The sequence below is a fragment of the Benincasa hispida genome, chromosome 10 (genome assembly GCF_009727055.1).
Source record: "Benincasa hispida cultivar B227 chromosome 10, ASM972705v1, whole genome shotgun sequence".
NCBI classification, from domain to species: Eukaryota; Viridiplantae; Streptophyta; class Magnoliopsida; order Cucurbitales; family Cucurbitaceae; genus Benincasa; species Benincasa hispida.
The window spans coordinates 43,126,552-43,147,956 of NC_052358.1; the positions used below are offsets into that span (position 1 = coordinate 43,126,552).

General features: G+C 31.0%; 2 protein-coding genes across 4 annotated transcripts in view; one reads left to right on the plus strand and one right to left on the minus strand.

Annotated features, from left to right (window-relative positions):
- The window catches only part of LOC120087936 (MLO-like protein 13), a 36,046-nt gene extending 32,381 nt beyond the window's left edge, over window positions 1-3,665 (plus strand). For 2 of the 3 annotated variants that reach the window (XM_039044952.1, XM_039044951.1), the window contains exons 9-12: window positions 514-798; window positions 885-952; window positions 2,064-2,124; window positions 3,403-3,665. In XM_039044952.1, the coding sequence (XP_038900880.1) occupies window positions 514-798; window positions 885-952; window positions 2,064-2,124; window positions 3,403-3,486 (498 nt within the window). In that variant the 3' untranslated portion in view covers window positions 3,487-3,665. The remainder of the gene's footprint in view (window positions 1-513; window positions 799-884; window positions 953-2,063; window positions 2,125-3,402) is intronic. The other variant, XM_039044949.1, reaches the window with a different exon arrangement.
- Window positions 3,666-5,449: 1,784 nt separating this feature from the next.
- LOC120088821 (probable receptor-like serine/threonine-protein kinase At5g57670) lies at window positions 5,450-9,255 on the minus strand. Its single transcript, XM_039046266.1, has 10 exons — window positions 8,917-9,255; window positions 8,742-8,830; window positions 8,417-8,666; window positions 7,661-8,308; window positions 7,324-7,572; window positions 7,076-7,239; window positions 6,913-6,989; window positions 6,632-6,779; window positions 6,346-6,495; window positions 5,450-6,228 (listed from the first exon to the last, which is right to left on the minus strand). Exons 1-10 carry the CDS (start codon window positions 9,077-9,079, stop codon window positions 5,989-5,991), a joined length of 2,178 nt encoding a protein of 725 aa, XP_038902194.1. The 5' UTR covers window positions 9,080-9,255; the 3' UTR covers window positions 5,450-5,988.
- Window positions 9,256-21,405: the final 12,150 nt, after the last annotated feature.

A 21,405-nucleotide genomic window follows, 5' to 3' on the forward strand; every position in this document is an offset into this window, starting at 1 on the left:
ATGGGGTTGGCAGGTCTACTTTTCTTTTGGTCTTATTTGACTCCTCTTCATTTGGTGTTTGTTGTCCATTATTCCAAGATCCACCCATAACACCATAAATTGACCTAACAAACAAAATCTTGACATTGAAGTATAAAATATTGATTAAAACATAGATGATATATCAAATTTGTTAACTAAACTACTGACATGACTTTTCTCCTATGGATGAAAGAAGATAGAGAAAAAAAGTCACACGTCTTCCATCGAATCAACAAATTTTGAATGTTTAATAAGTAATTTAATTGTCGTCTCAATATTATGTTAGGAAAACGTTCGGTTATAAACCTCAAAGATTAAAATATTCATTTTGAAACGTCAAGAAGTATATATATAAATACAAACTTCTATTTTCTAAAATAGACTATAATAATGATGTAGTTGGGTTTTTTTTTTAATTTTATGTGAAAGTTTAAGATAAAATAGATGATTTATTAGTGGTGGACAGTAATTAGAGTTGATATGATTGATCAGATGCTACTTCTAGTGGGGGCAAAGTTGGAATACATAATAACACGTATGGCTCAAGAATTAAACTCGAGAATAGAAGACAAAGAAGCACAACAAGACCAAGCTATACATAACAATAATAGATTTCATAGACAACAACGTAAGGAAATAAAAAAACATGGCAGCCGCCATGCAGTGAATCCCTCGGATGAACACTTTTGGTTTGGTTCTCCTTCTCTTGTTCTTGTGTTGATTCACTTCATTCTCTTTCAAAACTCCTTCGAGATTGCCTTCTTCTTTTGGATTTGGGTAACACTCTTTCTCTTTAGTCTTTCCATTCTTTCTTTCTAAAATTATACCCGTCTTTTTACGTTATGGTTCAAAATTATCCGCAGACAACTTATGGATTTAAGTCATGCATTATGGAGAAACCCGCGTTCATCATCACCAGACTCATCTTGGGGTAACGCTATTAATCTTCATCTAATTGATAACGATTTCATTTTTACCTACTTTTTTTTTTAATAAAAATAAAATATATGTCGAGAGTAAACTTGCCATTTGTAATTTCTTTATCTATCGTTAAACTTGCCATTTGTAATTTCTTTATCTATCATTTTTACTTTTCAAGTAATATGACTTTTATAGTCAGACCAATGAGTTTATGTTTTTTTAAAATGGTAGTTCCAAATATAGCAATCAAGTCTAAAGTATTAATAGATATATCACAATGCAAAAAAAAAAATTACAGATATAAAAAAATTTAGATCCAACTTTTGGAGTCTATCAATGACAAACTATATCACTAATATTAATCTATCAGCAATAGAGTCTATTAATGATTGGAAGCGGTAGATTTTGCTATATTTGCAATTCTTTAAAAATATTGTTATACACTTAATTATTAGCTTAAAAATGTTACCCTTTTCAATTTCCCTCTCAAAAAATGTCGATATTTTTGTTGAAAAAAATTTGAGACAGAATATATCTGGATAATCTAAATTTATGTTTTTAGATTATTCAGTAAATATGTATTAATGGACCGGTCTACTATTTTTAGATAGATATTGTAATGTAAACCATGCAATCTGATAAATATTTATTATGTTTCGAGTGATATATCCCGGTTTTGAGCTTTAAATTTTAAGTTTCAAAAATGCATAACTATATTAAAATAAAATAAAATTTTCAATATAATATCTTAGGTTATAAATCTAATTCACTTTTTAAAAATTAAAATATATATTATGCAAGGAATTATAAATCATACAATATAAAATAAATATATTTTTAAACCCTTAATTAAAAATTAATAATAGTTTATATATAACTAAAACTAGTTTTATGGTTTATAAATTTATTATCAAACACAATAAAAAAAATGGTTTAATTTGAATATACTACTAAATAGTAAATATATATTTGAAACTATGGAGTACTGATTCTTTTTTTATATTTAATGTCTTGTTTTCAAATTTTTATTTTCAAACTGACTATCGATAAACTCTTAAATTTTTAAATATTTGTTTATGTAATTAAGGTGACTAACATTTTTCTGAAATTTTTCCACACAGTGCCATTGTCCAAGTGCTATGCAGTTACAGCACATTGCCCTTGTATTCTTTAGTCACTCAGGTTGGTTATCCTTCCTCTTTAATGGTTGAACTAATAAAAATAAATAAAATAACTAAAAATTAATTATTTATTTTCATACTAATTATATACAGAAATAGCAAAAAAAAATAGTGATACATACTGTTAGACTTCTATCAACGTTAATCACAAAGTATCAATGATAGACTTCTATTAATTTCTATCATTGATAGACACTAATAAACTTCTATCCGTCTCTATTAAATAAGATCAAATTTTGTTATTTTATATAAATATTTTTTCTTATTTTTCTATTTTTGAAAATCTCTTTCTTTTTTTTTTTTTCCTTCAATAGTATAGGAAGAATGGTTTGTTAAGGGAAGAAATCAAAATATGTTTCATAACTGTTTTTCTTTTTTCTTTAAAAATGTGCCTAACAATTAGGCATCAAAATTGTAGAAATTTTATATGAAAATTATTTTTTAAAACTAGATATTTAATTTTTTTTTCATATTTAATACACATTTTATATGTCAAATCGATAAAATAAATTTTTTTCTTTATGTTTTGGGATCAACTTTAATCATTATATTTTCGAAATGTCTAGTAGTATCACTTTTTTGAATTTTTGGTATTAGATGGCGCAAAATTTGTACTCAAAATAAATTTTTTCCGACATTTTAAAATTTTAAGTTTTCTTTTACATTTTGTTTATTTCATATCAGCATGAAATTACCAAAATAGTCCACTGTGCATATTGGTTTGGGTCTTGCTCTCATTCTTTATTCTTGCTACTCTCGCTCCTTTAGAGTTTAGGTTTTCTCACTCCTATCTCTCTCTTTTCTCTTACAAGTCATTCTCGCTTTCACTCTCACTCTTTATTTTTTGGCTCTCGCTCTTTTGCTTTTTGCTCTCACTTTTTGTATTAAAAGAAAACAAATAACAAGAGTTGCAAGAATGAAAGTGAGAGCCCAACATGTGTGCATAAAGTCATTTCGATAATTTTCAACAATGGTGATGCAAGCAAAAAATTAAAAACTTACATTTTAAAAAGTTGCCCAAATCTATTTGGGCCTCAATTTTGGATCAACGGTATAATTATCTCATCACTTTTTTAGCAAAACAAATTTCCATTTTACAAACATAAACCAAAACGGTCACGTTTAAAAAGCACGTACATAGACCAAAATTAGCGAATATGTATATATGAAGTAAAACAAACCAAAATAAAAAAAAATAATCAAATATTTGAATATGGATGGATTTGTCATAGACATAGAAGTTTATTTTGAGTGTTATTTTTTCTTATCAAACTTGAAGATGGGAAGTGAATATAAGAAGCCAATGGAAGAAGATGAGATGTTAGAGGGTCAAGATCACAAAGTGCAAGAAAGAAGCAGCTGAGAATTATTCTTTCATTATTACCAATATTATATCTTTCAACTATATTGATCAATAGGTATATATATGTATCTTTATTCATGAAAGAAACACAATCTTAAGCTATATATGACCAATTCTTTAATACAATTCTTGGAGATGGTCCATGTTAATTGCTCGTTACCTATAAACAAGAAAGGTTTAATCAATGAGATCAATTAAACAACCTTAAAGTGCGTACAACAAGAATCGATCATAACTCAATTGGCATATAGTCAATGTTAATGATGAAGAGGTTTATGGTTTTAATCTTTGCGTCTCTATTATATTAGAAAACGTACAACAATGACGTAATTATGATCTTTTTTTAATGGTGACTTTTCAAGTGAATAAAAATCCGCTTTATATTTGTAAAGCCTTTTCAGACGGGAAGCCCTACATCTTTCCTTCGTTTCAAATTATGAAATTTGAGGAAGTATTATATATTTCGAAAAATTTGTTAAAATAATCTATAAAGTCTCTTAAAGTCTATTATTTGATTAGTCCAAAGAGAACATAGCTTTGATGGTTTACAATAAGGCTCTTTCTTGAGGAAATTTTCAAAATTCAAGAATTGCTAAATATAATTCATATTGATAAATGTTAATATTAACTAATGGTACACGTACCTAGCATGATAAAGTAAAAGACATTTAAAAGAAAAGTTAGACTTTTAGAGAAGAAAAGTCATAATTTTATATCGATTTCTTAGAACTTTTAAATAATACTTGAAAAAAGAAAATTCCTTAATTAGTCTAGTTTATTTTTTAGATTTTTGTAGCTAATAGTTCAAATTTTGATATTTGAGACTAAGAGCGTATCAAGGGTATCTATGAAATATAAAATTATATATATATAATTAAGAATTTTATATATATATATATACTTTATAGCAAAAAATTTTAAAAGTACAAAACACTTTATATATGGACCAATATAAACAACAAACAAATAATTTTTGTATAATATAAATTAATTCTATAATTGATTTTCTTTAATTCGGTGGCAGTATGTATGTACGATGAAAAATTTATAAATTGACGTTTTGCAATTTGTGGAAGGTACTTAAAATTTTGATGGGTTTCTAAAAATAATGAGAGTGAAAATGTGATCCAAGTTAAGATACAACTCAAGGAAGAACTTAATGTATGGTTCAAAGAAGATTAGAAATCGTTCATCATCTATGCATATGTTTTAAGATGGTTATATATAAGTTTTAATTCAGCTTAGTTTCCAATGACTTTTAACATAAAAACATAATTGAAGCAAATTGAAAAAGATCGATGTCCTCTAATAACGTGCCAATATTTTATTGAAAAATCAAATCCAACGACTGGATCGATTTGGTTTGTCAATTTCCTATTGTACCCCTACATTTTACCCTTCCAAAAGTAGAAGATATGTCAATCAATGCTCTATTTGAAACCGCGTAATTTTGGAAGAAATTATTGTTTGCTACCACAAGAAACATAAGGAGTTATTTCAAATCCTATGGTTAAATTACTTATTTAATTTTCAATTAAAAATCATATTGAAAAGTTATATTAGTAAAAACCCTTAACTTTCTTTTCTCTTCCCGATCAACCAAATACAAAATTCTTAAATACATTCAATTCATTTCAAATCTTTCTCGTTCCCGAATGAAATTAAAAATTTATCATTATTTTTTTTAACTTTCTTGTTTTATAAATAGAGAGTAGGTACTCATTAAAAATAAATAAATAAATAAATCTCAAGAGTAGTACAAAGGCAGTCCCTTAGACATCACAGAATTCGTCACAAGTGAAAGGTCAACTTGAGACTCATTCTCATCGGGGCATAGCCTTACTTACAACAACAAGAACCACAGAGAAAAAGATACATAAATTAATTCATATTTTTATTAAGTGTATAAAGTGTCAATTTAATGGAGTTGTTGATGATGGATTAGATATAATACTCGAAAAGATTCTAAAATTAATTTGACACTTTATACACTTTCACTGAAATCACTATTTTACATTCACAGCCACCGTCATCATATGGGCTGCTGCTGCCTTTTTTTGACTAAATCCTAAATACACACCACCCATTCCTTTCCTTTAAATTGGTTCTCATAAAGCTAAATTCACTAAACAAGAAGAAAGAGATCCCCAGGCAGGAATTTTTTAACTTCTCAGAGTACATCAGCTTAGAACTTCACAATAAATTCAGAAATAAGTAGCGTGATATCTACACATGGCCTTTCACATCATCTCCCTTTAATTCAAACCCACAATTTTCAATCAACATCAGCCATTCAATTTCAATCAATACAAAGATTTCAAAAAAGAAAAAAAGGCCCTTCAAGCTAACTACCAAGTCAAGGAGGGGGCAAACCTCTTTCCCTGGACAACCTCTCTACCAAGACCCAGTTTCAAGAATAAAAAACAGAAGGAAGGTGGAAGATGTTAATACCTAAGATTTGGCTGAAAGTCCTATTGATTTGATTGATAGTGTGAGCAATTTCTAGTTAAAGCTTGAAGAGCGGCTGCATCTGCCCTGCAAGTAGTCCTCTATGGAGACGCTTTGTATTCCACTGCCAACAGAAAGTGAGTCATCCTCCAACCCAAGTAAAGCCAGGTTTAGGTGTGATTGGATGTTAGTAGGTAGAGGTTCTCCATCACTTGCATCCAATTCGTCCAATTCATCGATTTGTTGTCTTGCCCATGTTGTTATTTCCTCGTCGCCTTGGAGAAGTTTCAATACCTGCAGTTTTTTTAATAAAATAAATGAATAGGGGAAAGGGAAAACAACATTGATGACACTGACAACCATTGAAGATGGAAAATGCTGAAGGGGTTGCGCATTTAGTTGTCAACTTACCAGGCTGATTTGAGGGCGGAGTCTCGGTGCTCGTCTGATACAAAGGGTAGCAGCCAAAATCATTCGACCTATTTGATCATGGTTGTAATCACTGCCTAGGCTTGGATCTAGTAATTGTGAAACTTTGCCTTCCGTCAAAATTGGCTTTGCCTGTATTACATATGTTACATCAGTTCCATACACAAGTTTTGAACAAAGTTCAGAAGAATTGACTTCATGACAACTCCTACACGCTGTCCCGACCTGGATTGTAATGAATGCTAATGGTAGAAAAGTCGACACTCACCCACATGACAAGGCTCTCCTGCCCCTTGGGACAATTGTTGCTGATTGGTTTTCTACCTGAAAGTAGTTCAAGGAGTACCACACCAAATGCGTAGACATCGATTTTGTCACTCACTTTGCCGTGCATGAAATACTCAGGAGCCAAGTAACTGTCATAAAGGAATGAAGCATGCTCAAAACAATACATTATCAAATATCACGTTTAAGAATATCAAAAGCTTGATAAAAATGAATAAAAACATAAGCTATGTAACATTTAAGTAGCGGAGAAGAACTGCATACCCGAACGTTCCAGCTACGTCAGTACAGGTGATTTGAAAGCACGATGATGCCCAACTAGCAAGCCCAAAATCGGAAAGCTGAAACGGTAAAACATAATCTGTAGTAATCAGATAGAGGAACCCTTTGAAAGATACTACATACAAAAAGGAACATGTCATGAAACCTGTGGTTCGAATTTCTCTGAAAGCAGAATGTTAGAGGACTTCACATCTCGGTGTATCACAGGTTCGTCCCTGCAATTGTGTAGATAGTCTAGTGCTTCAGCAACACCAACTGCAACCTTAAACCTCTCTTGCCAACCAAATGAATCCACATCCTTCTTACAACCTTAAAGGAAACAGCAAGTTGATTGTGAGAATATAGTTAACAAAAATCAAACTAGTCTTCTTCAAAAATAGTACAGATCTTTACCATGAAGATTTTCTTCCATACTTCCTCTTGAAAGAAAATCATAGACCAACAGTAAATTATTGTCCTCCAAACAAAAACCTATTAAAGATATAATATTCTTATGAGTTGAAGTCGCAATGATCCCAACTTCCTGAACAAACTCCTTTAGCACATTCTCGGATGGCTTCAAAATTTTGACAGCAATTTCCTTGCCATCGGGAAGAAGCCCTCGGTAAACATAGCTACTACCTCCTTTACCAACCAAATTCTCTAAAAGACACATACATAAATACTTGTTAGAGAATCATCCAATGCCAAAATAATGAGGATAGAAAGTTGAGAAAAGATAGACACGAACCAGGCATAAAATTAGAAGTTGCCGATAAAAGTTCCTCATAAGTAAACAATCTGCAGGTGGATGAGCATTTATCCTTCAAATCCAATACCTCTTTAGGAAGGCTCTCCCAAATGTGGCTGGACCCATATGGCACAATTGCCCCACAATCTCCATCAATGGTGGAACCCTGATCCTGATCAGAACTGTTCTGTTTCTGATCTGGATAAACCAAAGCTGAGGACGACTGGAAGCTTGGTATGTGCAATACACCTTGGAATGTCGACAATTTCTTTGAAGATTTCTCTGCCTGGTGCTTCGACAAAAAGATCCGTCGCAGAAGTGGCCAACTCGATTTCCAATGCGACGATTCTCGGCTCACAATGGAATTCGACTTCACAATTCCCTGAGGCTTATGAAATGGTACCAAAGCCAATGAATTCTCCACATCATTGTCCTCGGGTAACTCATCCACCAAATCGATTCCCGAATCGTTCCGTTCAAGCAAAGATGGAGCACCCTCAACACAGTCCCTCTCCGTTTTGTCATTACAACCAGAGTCAGATTTCTGTAAACAACGATGACTATCGATAAAGTTTGTAGCCAACCCAACAGCTTTTGTTTCATTAGTTACTTCTACAATGGCAGCACAATTCTTGTCCCCATCCTTGTCTGCTCAGTTAGGCAAAAGAAAAGGAGGGAAAAATCATGACCTAAGCACAAAACAAGAATTCACAGCCTAAAAGCAAAATAAAAGTAAAAAAGTGAAATAATTGCAACCTCGAGACTGGCCTTTATTCGGGAAAGTCGCTAATCTCTGGAAAATAACTTTGCCATTATTAACAGCCAAAACACTGAATCTGCTCGACAATTTTCTAGCGCAGTACTTAGCAACCGAGGCCGACGAACGGATTCTATGGTGAGTTTTAGAAGTACCAAGAATTAGTGAAGCCTCGCCGTAAGAATCCACTTCCCGTCTAATGATTTTCCGAACCGGCGAGCCTCGGCAGACCTTGAGCTTCAAATCAACCTAAACAAATAACAATTCCACGCTCAAATCCTCAGCAAAAACCAAAAGATACTCTCGATTCACAGACATTCTTACCTGCTTCAGGTTGCAGAATCCTTCGTAAGCGGACAACACAGAGTCAAACGACTTCACAAGAGAAAGCAAACTCGATTTTCCCTCAGGAACTACAACAAAAACAAAAACAAAAACTCCACACTCAGCACAAAGAAAACACAAACCACGGAATCAAGGTCGAGAAACAAACAATTACCAGCGGCAGAATCGAGGACATGAAGAGCAATGACGCAATCCCCAGGCTGAGCGACTTTAACAAGCGCCCAAGTGAGCAATTCGCGACTCTGGGAATCCATTTTGACCCCGACGACGACGACAGAGCCGCCGAGGGGAGCGGCGGGGTCAGCGAGCAGCATCATGGGCGCCGCCGGAGGGTGGTGGAGGGAAATGGGTGGGTTTCAGAAGGAGGGAAAATGTTTAGGCGCGAGAGAAGCCATTAGAGAATGAGAAAAGCTTAAGGCATATGTATTATGTAGTAGAAAAGGAAAGAAGCGAATCATGGGGAAGAGAAATCGAGGTTAGTGGTAACTGTATTGGAAATGCCAAGGGCCAAGGGTTTTTTTCCTCTGCTTCATTTATATTTTATCTTTCGTCTTCCATTTCCATCTTAACCGTCTGATTGACCTACTTTTTTTTTTTTTTTTTTCATTTTTCTTTTTCTTCTTTTCCACATGTTTTCTCATTACAATAAATAATACTATTTTTTACCTTATCTTTTATTTATTATCTCTCTCCATATTTTGGGTTTATTTTACCTTAGGTTAAAAGTTTATTCTATTTTACTCTCCGTCCTTTTAATTGCTCTATTTTTAGCTTTTGTTACTATAAATTTTAAGTGAAAGTATATGAACTAAAATATAACCAATTTCAAAATATAAGGACTAAAATGATAATTTGATATTTATTTTATCTAAATTGTAAAAAAACTACTCTGAAATGCCCTTTATTTTTTTTTAAAGTTACAATATAGTCCTCGATCGTTCATAAATGTCTCGAAACTATTCTTATAGTGAACAATTTGTTAGAATATTGAATGAAAAGTTACATGTTTGAACGTCGTTCTTTCAAGCTTAATCCAAATAACTGTTTTAGTCACTAATATGTCTCTTCAAGTCACCACTGTGTCAATTTTTCTGTCCAATATTTTAAATATTTTTATTTAAAATATAATATTATAACTTTTGAAAAAAAAATAGATGTATTTAAAAAGAAAACAAAACAAAGTTGATGAGTATTTCTTTGATGATTTAGCTTTTTATATTTAGTGAATTTCCTGCTTGTAATACAATTTTTAAAAAAAATAGTGGAGTGGTACATGCTAGTTTAAGATTTCTGCTTGCCAAAAAAAACTTTATTATTAAATAAAGTCATTTTTTTTTAAAACGAAACACATTTATACATCTAAATTTTTGGATTATATTAATAAAAACCTCAAACTAATAAATTTATCAATTTAAATCATAAACTTTTATAAGTAAATGAGGTTAGACTCTTTTATTAACGATTTATAACTATTTTCACTTAATTTAATTTAAAATCACCCAAATAAAAGTATTCTTCTTTCCAAATTATCCTAAAAGTAACGGGACAACTTTTTACTTAGGAGGTGTTTGATAAATGGGTATGAGTTATTGAGTTGAATGGGTATTTATTATCCATGTTTGTGCCCATAAAAAAAACCTATGGATTATTAAAACCACATTTTTTACTCACTCAAAATTTTCATTTTTTATCCCCTCAAAACTGGCTCTAAAAATCAATATATTTTCATTTCTTTCTCTCTTCCCTCATGTTTGCCTGTTTGGATCCAAATCTGTTTTTTTTTTTTTTATCATCAAACCTTTAGATTCTATTTTCATTTCTTTCTCTCTTCCCTCATCTTTGCCGTTTGGATCCAGATCTGATTCTTTTTCTTTTTTTTTTTTTCATACGTCATGACATGTAATTTTTGTATTTGTATTATGACACGGATATTATAAGTATCGAAAAGAACATATATTTTGTGATTTTTTTTTTGGAAACGGCCACATGTTCGGTCGGTTCATATTATTTTTGTGATCTTATGAAAAATGTTATTGTACTACATCACATTCTCACCATCATAATCAAATGAAAGGTAATTATCCTATGTACAATTTCAATTCTAAATATATATTCATATTATATAAAAATAAACTGTATAATATATTGTGAAATAATAAAGTTAAGTTAGCAAGATTCAATATATATACATACAATATACCAATTAGTAATTGGGATAATTACCTTCAATATATATGCATACATTCAATATATATACATACAATATACAATATACCAATTAATTAAGGAAATATATTTTGTTGGTATGTTTTACCGATTGAAGAGAATTAGAATTATTACAATTTTTGAAAATAATATATGAAACATAATCTATTATGTTCTACAAATTGAGAAAAAAAATTGAGATTGTCCAATTTATGTCTACATGATTTGAGAAAATACGTGTATATTTGAAAATTAATCAACAATAGCAAAGTATAAAACTAAAAAAATAAAAGAATGAAATAAAAAACAAACAGAAAAAAATAGAACTAATCTCATCCACAAAAAACTGCATTAGATCCCCAACTCAACTATGCACAACAAACACAAACAATAATTATCAACTCAACTTAACTCTGCAAACAAACACAGACAATTTAACTCCCCAGATAATTTAACGATAATAATTACCAACTCAACTCAACTCTCTACTTTTATCACGCACCAAATACACCCTTAATTTTTTTATTTTTATTTTTTTGAAATACATAGTGAAAATTCAACAATAACAAAATAATAATAATAATAATAATTTACTTATATTAATGAAAAAATCGTTATTTTTTTTATTCTAGCTCTCTCGAATATTAAGTTGATTTTTCTTTTTAATTCTAGCTCTCTCATGTCAATTTATGTATTTAAGGAAGTTTTACACACTTATGAAAAATATGCATTAATAGTTTTTAAAATGAAATCTTAACAAATAGTGTAAGTTAATTAAATTTTCGACAACTTGTCAAATCCCCTCCCAAATTACCCTCTTAACTCGTAAGGGGATGTGACGGCAGCAGTTACCGACCTACCCACTAGCACTTACTGCCTAACTTAACTATAGACCTGCTTAAAACCTTGTTAAGCAATGAAAACTTAGTAGCACAATAATCTATAACTTGAACCAACAAAAGCAACTTACTTACAAATTCAGAAGTGACAACAAAATATACATCTAACAAAATAACACAAGAACAAATATATGGGTCCCAGAACAATTTCATTAGTCCCATACTTCTTTCACAAACATGTGTACATTAATTACAAGCTTTAACTTAAACTTTCTCCTTCCTAGCCAAGTCTTGAGTGGCAATCAGCAACGAGTTCAACCTCGGAGAATCCGACTGCTGCCTGAAAAAAAAGAAAAATATTTGAAAACGTTGAGTTGGTTGCCCAATGAGTAACTCATAGAAAAACAGTTTGTCTCGTGCCTTTCATACACATATTAAACATGTAAACATGTTTAAATTAGTCTAAAGCAACTTACATAGTAACATACATTAAACATAACATCATAATCATACATATTATCAAACCTTAGTTGAGAACGAGCATTCGTAGCTCAAGCTCCCAACATCCATTCATGGCCATGAGATCCATACTTCGATCCCATTATAATGACTGTGGCTAGGAGGCCCATACTTCAACCTCTCATAGTGAACTACCTGCGTACACGTGGAGTATACTAAGTACCGTCAACACCTTAGGTACTTCCTCGGATACCTTCTATACCTTCGACATCCGTCTTATTAGAATCGTACCATTCATAGAAAACATGTGTAAATAAACCTTTAGGCATAGCATTTACCTAGCTTTCACCATAAGAGCATTGTCACATTTCGACACGCATGCTTCACGAAATATAAATATTTAGCTTTTACAATACTTTAGCTTTCAGCATTGACATGCACTAGAACTAATAAAACTTATTTAAATAGCTTAAAACACCATGCTTAAGAAATGCTATGAAATCTTTAAAATCATAGGTATAAACTTTAGTTGCTTGGAAAACCCATAAACCTTAGCATGAAATTCATTTGGAATGCATGACCTTTTATATATAAATTCTTTAAGACATTTAGTTACTCACGGGTCTTTAGGCTTGGTAGGCTATCCCAGTGGACGTTGCTCCTCAAAATTTCAGCGTAAAACTCCTTGTAGTTTGATTTGGGGCTTTAAATCTTCCTCAATGGCTCTAAACCACGAACTGCCTTAAATTTTTAGCTTGAAATTCCATGTGGTTTGGCCTAGATCTAAGATTTTTCGTTGAACGCCCGAAAATGCTCAAAAACGAGACCCTTCGCCACTTCATTCCTTCTCTAGCCTTCTACCAACAAGACTTCTTTCCAGTGGCTCGGCTTAAGAAACTAGACTCACAGATCTTTCTAATGGTACCAAGATCGCCTGATTTTCCTGAAGGAATCATCCAAATCGGCTCTTGAAGTTTCCTCTCCTTTTTATACCACCGCCCAGCCTTCTGCATGAAATCTCCTTAAACCACATCACCCACTAGTGGAGATTAAGGGCCCACATTTAAAAAAAAAAAAATTAAAGCTAAATGTTTCGAGCAAAACTCGATACTCGATGGAAAACTTGATGGTAATTTGGTAATTACCTGATGGAAAATTTAATGGTATTCTGGAGAATACTCGATGATGGATGGCTTGCTCGATGCACGATCCTTCCTCGATCGTTCATACTAGATGTACAATCCTTCCTCGATCGCTCATACTCGATGCACGATCCTTCCTCAATAGCACATACTCGATGCTCGATGGCATTTACTCGATGCCTACCTTGTGCTTACTCGATGTTCAGCCACCATTTTTCACGATCAACACTTAACCAAAATTCATTTTTACAAGGCTAGCTTAAAAGTACCCGAGAGCCAAGTTTCCCATACTTAAACATTTTCCTTCTTCAAAACTTATTCTTTAACCATTTCCTACAATTCCAATCTAACTTAAATATTTAACCCCCTTACTTTAATAAACTCAACAATAAACACAGACCTTATCTTGCAAAAGTTCATTCTATAAGCTTACTTATAATGATGATAACAATATTACCTTAAATTTTCAGCTTGAAATTCTATGTGGTTCGGCCAAGATCTTGTTGAAATATACCATCGTGCAGCAGAAATGACCAGGAACCATAAGCATTATAATTCATGAATTTTGGCAAAAATGAAAGCATGTTTTAGTAGAAATAAATGGGTTTCAAGATATACCTTTAAAGAACTTCTTCTAAGCTCGAATTCAGCTGCAAATCTCCTCTGAATCTTGTTGTAGTCCACCCCAAGATCTTTGTTACTATCCTCTTGGGGCTCTAGATTAAGTTGTGGGACTTAAAATAAGCCTGAATTAAGAAAATTTAGATATTAACTCATAGCACCAACCCAACATGAAGAACAACTTCTTCTCTCAAATTTTACAGAGAAATTCTTTCGGTTGCGTTCACTTCAAAACACTCTAATCTCTTCAATATATTGCAGACTATCATGCAAAGAGATTTGCTGCATAAGATGCAGCTCATGCTTGAAGTTTAATGAAGCTTGAAGAAGTGGGTTGTTAGTGAGCTACTTCATGAAGAGAATGGAAAATGCCAATTTTCCAACTTTGTGATTTTTCTTCTTTTTCAATTTTGATAAATTGATTTCATAAATCAATTTTATTTAATAAAATTGAAAATATTATTAATTTTACAAAATTAATTTCATAAATTAATTTTCTTAATAAAATTAATAATAATTATTTAAACAATTTAAATNAATAATTATTTAAACAATTTAAATAATTCTAATTAATTTAATATCAAATATTAAATTAATTTTTACACAATTCCATCTTCAAATATTTAAATCATATTTAAATATTGTTTCTCCAATTTCATTTAATTCTAATTTGAACACTTCAAATTAACCTATCACGCTACTCTAGAGCTAATCCATTTACGAGCTAGTAGGGGGACCTCGCGGACCTACAGATCATAGGCTCCAACGATCCGAGATTAATCGACTAAACTCATCAGACCGATCTAACCCCCATTCGTTAACTAATGGGTGATTCTACTAAACCTTATAGTTGAACTCCCCTCACTGTAAATATATTATGTCCACTTGATATAATCATGATTAGTAAGTTAACCCTTTACAGGTTGCTCGAAATAACGGTTGGGACAAATCTCTGTTTTACCCCCGAAATTACCTTTTGTTCCTTAAGTCCCACTGATCCTCTAATGAACAATTGATTTTGTAATCCAATCAACAAATCAAAACCTTCTCAGGCCAATGAGAGGGTGAGGTCTCTTATTCAAGACCCAAAATCAGCACTTAAAGGAAACAACCTCTCTACTAACCTAATCGGGTAGGAGTTAATTTCGTTTTGCACCCTATGTCCTCAGCTATTCATCCGGTCTTATCCCCAAAATGGTAAGCTTATTGAGCAGAGGCAGTTGGTCTACTCTCACCGTTTGTAAATTAAAGGATAATCCCGAACAAACAAGAGTTCATAGTTAGCTCAAGATTAAGGTCAAGTTACCTAGGTCATCGCTTTGAAATAGTCAGTCTTAAACAATAAACAACGTTATAAAGTAAGAATGACTGGTTTCGTGGTCCGATCTTGCATAAAACTCATTTGCACAGGATGCCCCCACTCCTCATGTCCCAACATGAACGAATTAGGATCACTTCATATGTAGCACCTTACTACTTTTTGCAACAACTACAGAGTAGGCCGCATCCAATAGTGTTACCAGAATAAGGCACCCAACCTTATTCATATACTATAGATTATTTTGACTATTTACTCGAACCTATTCCGCTTGTATGTCTCCACATAAAGTTCAAGTACTCATGTAATAGTTAAGGGACTTAGGTTTATTGGATTTCTAAAAAACAATATATTCAATAACAACTTTATTGAATTTTCAGAATAAGTTCTATTGTTTACTAACCATGAGTTTTAGGATATAAAACCCAATAGATCTAAGATTCTTCGTCGAATGCCCGAAAATGAGACCCTTCGCCACTTCCATCCTTTTTCAGCCTTCTTCCAACGAGACTTTCTTCTAATGGCTCAACTTCAGAAATTAGACTCACAGAGCTTTCCAACGGTACCAAGATCGTTTGATTTGCCTAAAGGAATTGTCCAAATCAAGCTCTTGAAGTTCCCTCTCTTTTTTATACCACCACCCAACCTCCTGCATGAAACCTCCTTAAGCTACTTCACCCACTAGTGGAGATTAAGGGCCCAAATTAAGCCATCTGTCTGGATTAAAAAAAAAGTTTAAAGTTAAACGTTTCGAGCAAAACTCGATACTCGATAGTAATTTGGTAATTACTCGATGAAAAATCTAATGGTATTCTGGAGAATACTCGATGAAAAAACTCGATGCTCGATGGGATACTCGATGCTGGATGGTTTGCTCGATGCACGATGATTCTTCCTCGATTACTCATACTCGATACACGATCCTTCCTCGATGGCACATACTCAATTTTCAATGACATGTACTCGATGCCCGTCTTGTGCTTACTCGATGCTCAGCCACCATTTTTCACTACCAACACTTAACCAAAATTTCTTTTTGCAAGACTAGTTTAAAAATACCCGAGAGCCAAGTTTTCCATACTTAAACATTTTTCTTCTTCAAAATTTATCCTTTACTCATTTCCCACAATTTCAATCTAATTTAAATATTTAATCTCCTTAATTTAATAAACTCAACAATAAACATATTTAAAAAGGAAAAGTAAGGTTCAGGTTTTACAAATTACCACATTTAGTAAGTAATTGCTTGTTCACCCAACAAATTCCAGACTCAACTTCTAATGTCAATAACTCGAAAACTAGTACTCATTTTAAGAAAATTTCCTTTTCAAACATGCTCAGAATTGTGTTTTACAACGTTACCTTAAAATTCCAGTGTAAAACTCCTTGTGATTTGATCTGGAGCTTTAAATCTTCCTCAATGGCCATAAACCACAAACTGCTTGCTTGTTAAAAAATTTATAGGTTTAATTTTCAAAATGTGTAACTCAAACCCCACACCTTATCTTGTAAAAGTTTCTTCTACAAACTTACTTATAATGATGATAACAATATTACCTTAAATTTTCAGCTTAAAGTTCCATGTGGTTCGGCCTAGATTTAAGATTATTCGTTGAATGCCCGGAAACACTCGAAAATGAGACCCTTCGTGACTTCTTTCCTTCTTCGTCCTTCTTCTGGCGAGACTTCCTTCCAGTGGGCTCGGAGATGACCAATAAAAATATAACTTAATTAATTAATAAAATAATATTAATTACTCATTATTATTAATTTTAATTAATTATTAAATATAAACATATTAGCCAACAAGAGTGTAGCTTAATTGGCATAATGTTCATATTATCAATCTCGTGGTTTGAGGTTTGATTCCCTACCCTACACTTTAATTACAATACCTCTTCAAAATAATATAATATATATATATATAACATATTAATTAAACCTAATAAATTTTAATTAATATCTTTACAATTAAAATCTATCTTACCTATTTTAGAAATTATTATTAGGAAGATTATCGATATTCTAATTACTTATATAATTTTTTAGTAATTTTAATTAATTAATTATCTTAATAAAGGTTAAATATAAAAATGTTTATTTATTTTATTTGTATTAATTAAATAATACTAAATTTATTTGATGAGTATAATAATCGGTCTCTTATATTTCATTAAGTAATTATTTAATTTTGGTTTCTATATACAAAATTGGTAAATTGAACACACATATTTAACTTCTAGATATTAATTATCGTGCATATCCAAATATAGATATTAATTATCTCAGATGTTTAAAACCTAAACATTTGAATCTCATATATTTAATATCTATACCCATAACATAATAATTGCAATCCAATTGAGCCCTAAATGTTGTAGTATGAGGTAATTGTGTCTATAACTTTGAAAAGTTTTGTTTTAGTAATTGAACTTTGAAATTGTTCCAACAAATGAAGTTTTCATAATTTTTCGAGAACAAAAATCGATATAACAATTTTTTTAGGATAAAAGATTTGAGATGACAGTTTATGGTAAAAATAAAAAAGTGTACCTAACATCATTCGCAACTCAATTTCAACTAAGAGAAGATTGGTGCAGATTAATATTGGAAGTGCAACCAAAGTTTCACTCGCTTGGTAAGAAAATAATCGTGGATATAATATAAGTGAGGACTTTTTTATCTCCAGTAATTAATAGTATGAGAGTCATTTGGGTGATTCCAAGAGTATAAGAATAATCATTTTCCCTAACAATTAAGATAGATGTTTACCATTCTTTTAGACTAAAAACATATTGTCAAGTTAATTTACAATATTGTTCAGAAAATTAATTTTTACACCGATTCTCATATCAAATTTAAAAGAATAGTGTTGAGGCTACGTCATATGACTTTACACATAAATTGTTGTGTGCTTATTCTCTTGATCATCATTTTTAAATAAAAATCATCTAAGGTATTTCAAATTTCAAAAGTTAAAATACAACTTTTCAAAACTTAGAGAGTAATTTTGAAACTTCTTCAAAGGTTTAAGGTATTTTATATAGTTCGAAAATAATAGAAATAAAATAAAAAAAAAACCTCGATATGTGCCAATTCAAGTATAATTTAGTAGATAAGAATACCAAGTATGAGCAGTTTGATGGATCTACAATGGTTGAATTATAAAAAATAATAAAAAGAAAGAAACAAAAAACACCACATCAAAGTTCAAGCTAACAAATAAGAATTGAAATGTTTTTGTTTTATTCGAAGTTATCAACTTAGATAGAAGTGTGAAAATTCAGGAAAATAAAAATTAAATAATCATAAAACTAAAGTAACGGAAGAACCAAAGTAGGATTCCAAAATTTATTTGGAAATATTTTAATCATTTTGTTATTGACGATTAATTAAGCCAATTATTTTTTTTTTTAGAATGGGTGATATTATTATACAACAACAAAGAGGATCCCACAGCCCAGGATCAAGGCATCAAAGTAACAAAGCATAAGCAAAGACAGGCAACAAAACCACAACAAACCCAACAGGATAAGACTAGAACAAAACCAACACATAGACACAAACTCGCAAACCACCAGGAAAAAAGGTAGAGAAAATAACCCAAAACTCCACAAACTAGTGGCTATAGCAAAACAGAGAACAACGCAAAGTTCAAAAGGAAAAAACATCCGTACACATACTAGATAAGACTAAGAAGGTCAACCCGCCAGGAAGTAGCACGAGCACGAACCGTAGAGACCATAAGGTGAACCAGAGCAGACCTGTCTCTTATACACATCTAGATGTGTATAAGAGACAGCCTCCCAACCTCACTCCGAACAGCCCACAACGGCCACCCACGCAAAACATACGCCTCCACCCACGCCACCCATAGTGACCCCGATTTAATTAAGAGAAGCCAGAGCAGCGTCATAATAACAGCCTGGTTCCAAAAGGCCACATGCTTCACACCCAACCCCCCTCTCCTAACGGCAAGCACACCTCATTCCACGCCACCCGTGCACCACCCCAATTTATCACACTACCCTTCCATAAATAACTAAGCCAACTATATTTCTTTTAAAAAAAACATAACAATAAAGATTTCCATTAATAGTACTCCTAAATAAGTTTTAGATTTAAATTAATTTATTACTTAAATAAGCATATTCATAAAATGTGAAAAAGGTTCTTTTTAAATAAAGGAAAATAAATCAACTTATTTATGAATATAGCAAAATATGGCAAAATATCACAATCAATGTATGATAGATGTCTATTGTTATTTATCATCTACTAATAGATGTCTATGGTAGTCTATTGAAGTTTATCACGATAGTGACTTTTACTATACTTGAAAATATTTTCGGTAGATTTACCATTAAAAATAATTACCCAATGTAAAAATATCTTCTTCTTACTTTTTTTTTAAAAAAATGGTTAAATTATTTAATATTGTTTAATTCTAAATTTGTATCATGCGAAGTATTTTTTTTTCTTTTTTTCTTTCTGTTTTTTAACTTTAAATATCATTCTTATTTAGTCCTTTTTTTTTTAAAAAAAAATACTAGTTAATCTTTCTAATTTAGTTTTTTTTTTAGTATAATAGTTGAGACAAATAATAAAAGAATTTTAAAAACCAATAAACCTTTAAGTAAAGCAAAATGCATCCATAGATCTTGATCTTCGAGTCAGATCAAGCAAAGTATAGTATTTTCTTTTCTCATACTAGGTTTTATGCCTTTATAAATTTTTTATTATTAATGTCTTTATATAAAAATAAGAACATGGGACCCAAATAATAATGTCATAATATTTTTTTTTTAAAAAAAAAGATAAGATAAAACATTTTAAATTTCAAAATGTTTCTATAGATTATGGTTACTATTAATTATGAAAAAAAAAATAAGATAAAACATTTTAAATTTCAAAATGTTTCTATAAATTATGGTTACTATTAATTATGTAAATCGTTTTAATCATTATTCCTTGTTAAATATATCTTTCCAATTTTTTTTTATTATACACCTAAAATGAAACAAATGTTTACAAAATGGACTTTACTTTACTTTACTTTTTTTAATATATAATTAAACTAAATATGAAGTTTTATATGTTAAGTTATTTTATTATTGTCCAGGTTTAATAATTTAATTAGTTTTTATCAAAATAATTTCGAGTTGGTGGATCCTAATAAAGGGAGTGAAAATGACATACGTAAAAATCAATCATAGAAATGACTGAGGTAAATAGAGTCTTTGCATATTTTCATTAATCCATGAGCAAGATCGATATAGATATATAGGCCCATAGATTAGACATCTCGAACAGAAAATATTCAATATAAAAATAGAATTGATGGATATATTTCTCGAAACAAACAAGGGAATAAAAAGACATTTGATGTTAAATTTATTATATTTAATTATTTTGATGTTCAATTTATTATATTTAATTTCTTGTGCATCAATATGATTTAAATGACAGTTAACAATAATTGGCATTGATATACTTTATGTTTTATAATTCTGAGTTTCTAACTTAAAAAGAAACTATGAAATGATGACACAACATATAGCTCCTCAAAGTTGTTTAAATAAAATAATTGTATTTATTTATGCCTTTATAAGAGTTATGTGGTTTTACAAATTCTAAACTTATAATTGATCATTAAATACACACTAAAAAAATCCTTTAGAAAAAACTCTTAAGAAATAAAATAAAATTAAACTTAAAGTATGTGTCTTTCAAAACTTGTTATATATATATAGTAATTTAACTTAAAACATCTTAAAATTAAAATGCAACAAAACAACACAAGACACGTCTAAATTTATTATGTCTGATAATTATGACATTAAATTCCTGTTGACATGTAGACATTTCATCGAAACTTTCACATTTAAATTTTATGGGTTTAATGTCACACCCCGCCCCAGACTACCCTCTTAGCCTAGAGAAAGGCGTGACTGCAGCAGTTATTAACCCTTTGGCTGATACTTACTGCCTAATAACTCTTGCGGAATAACTCTGATACCAAAACATAACTTATATACAGCGGAATATCTTTAGGCCAA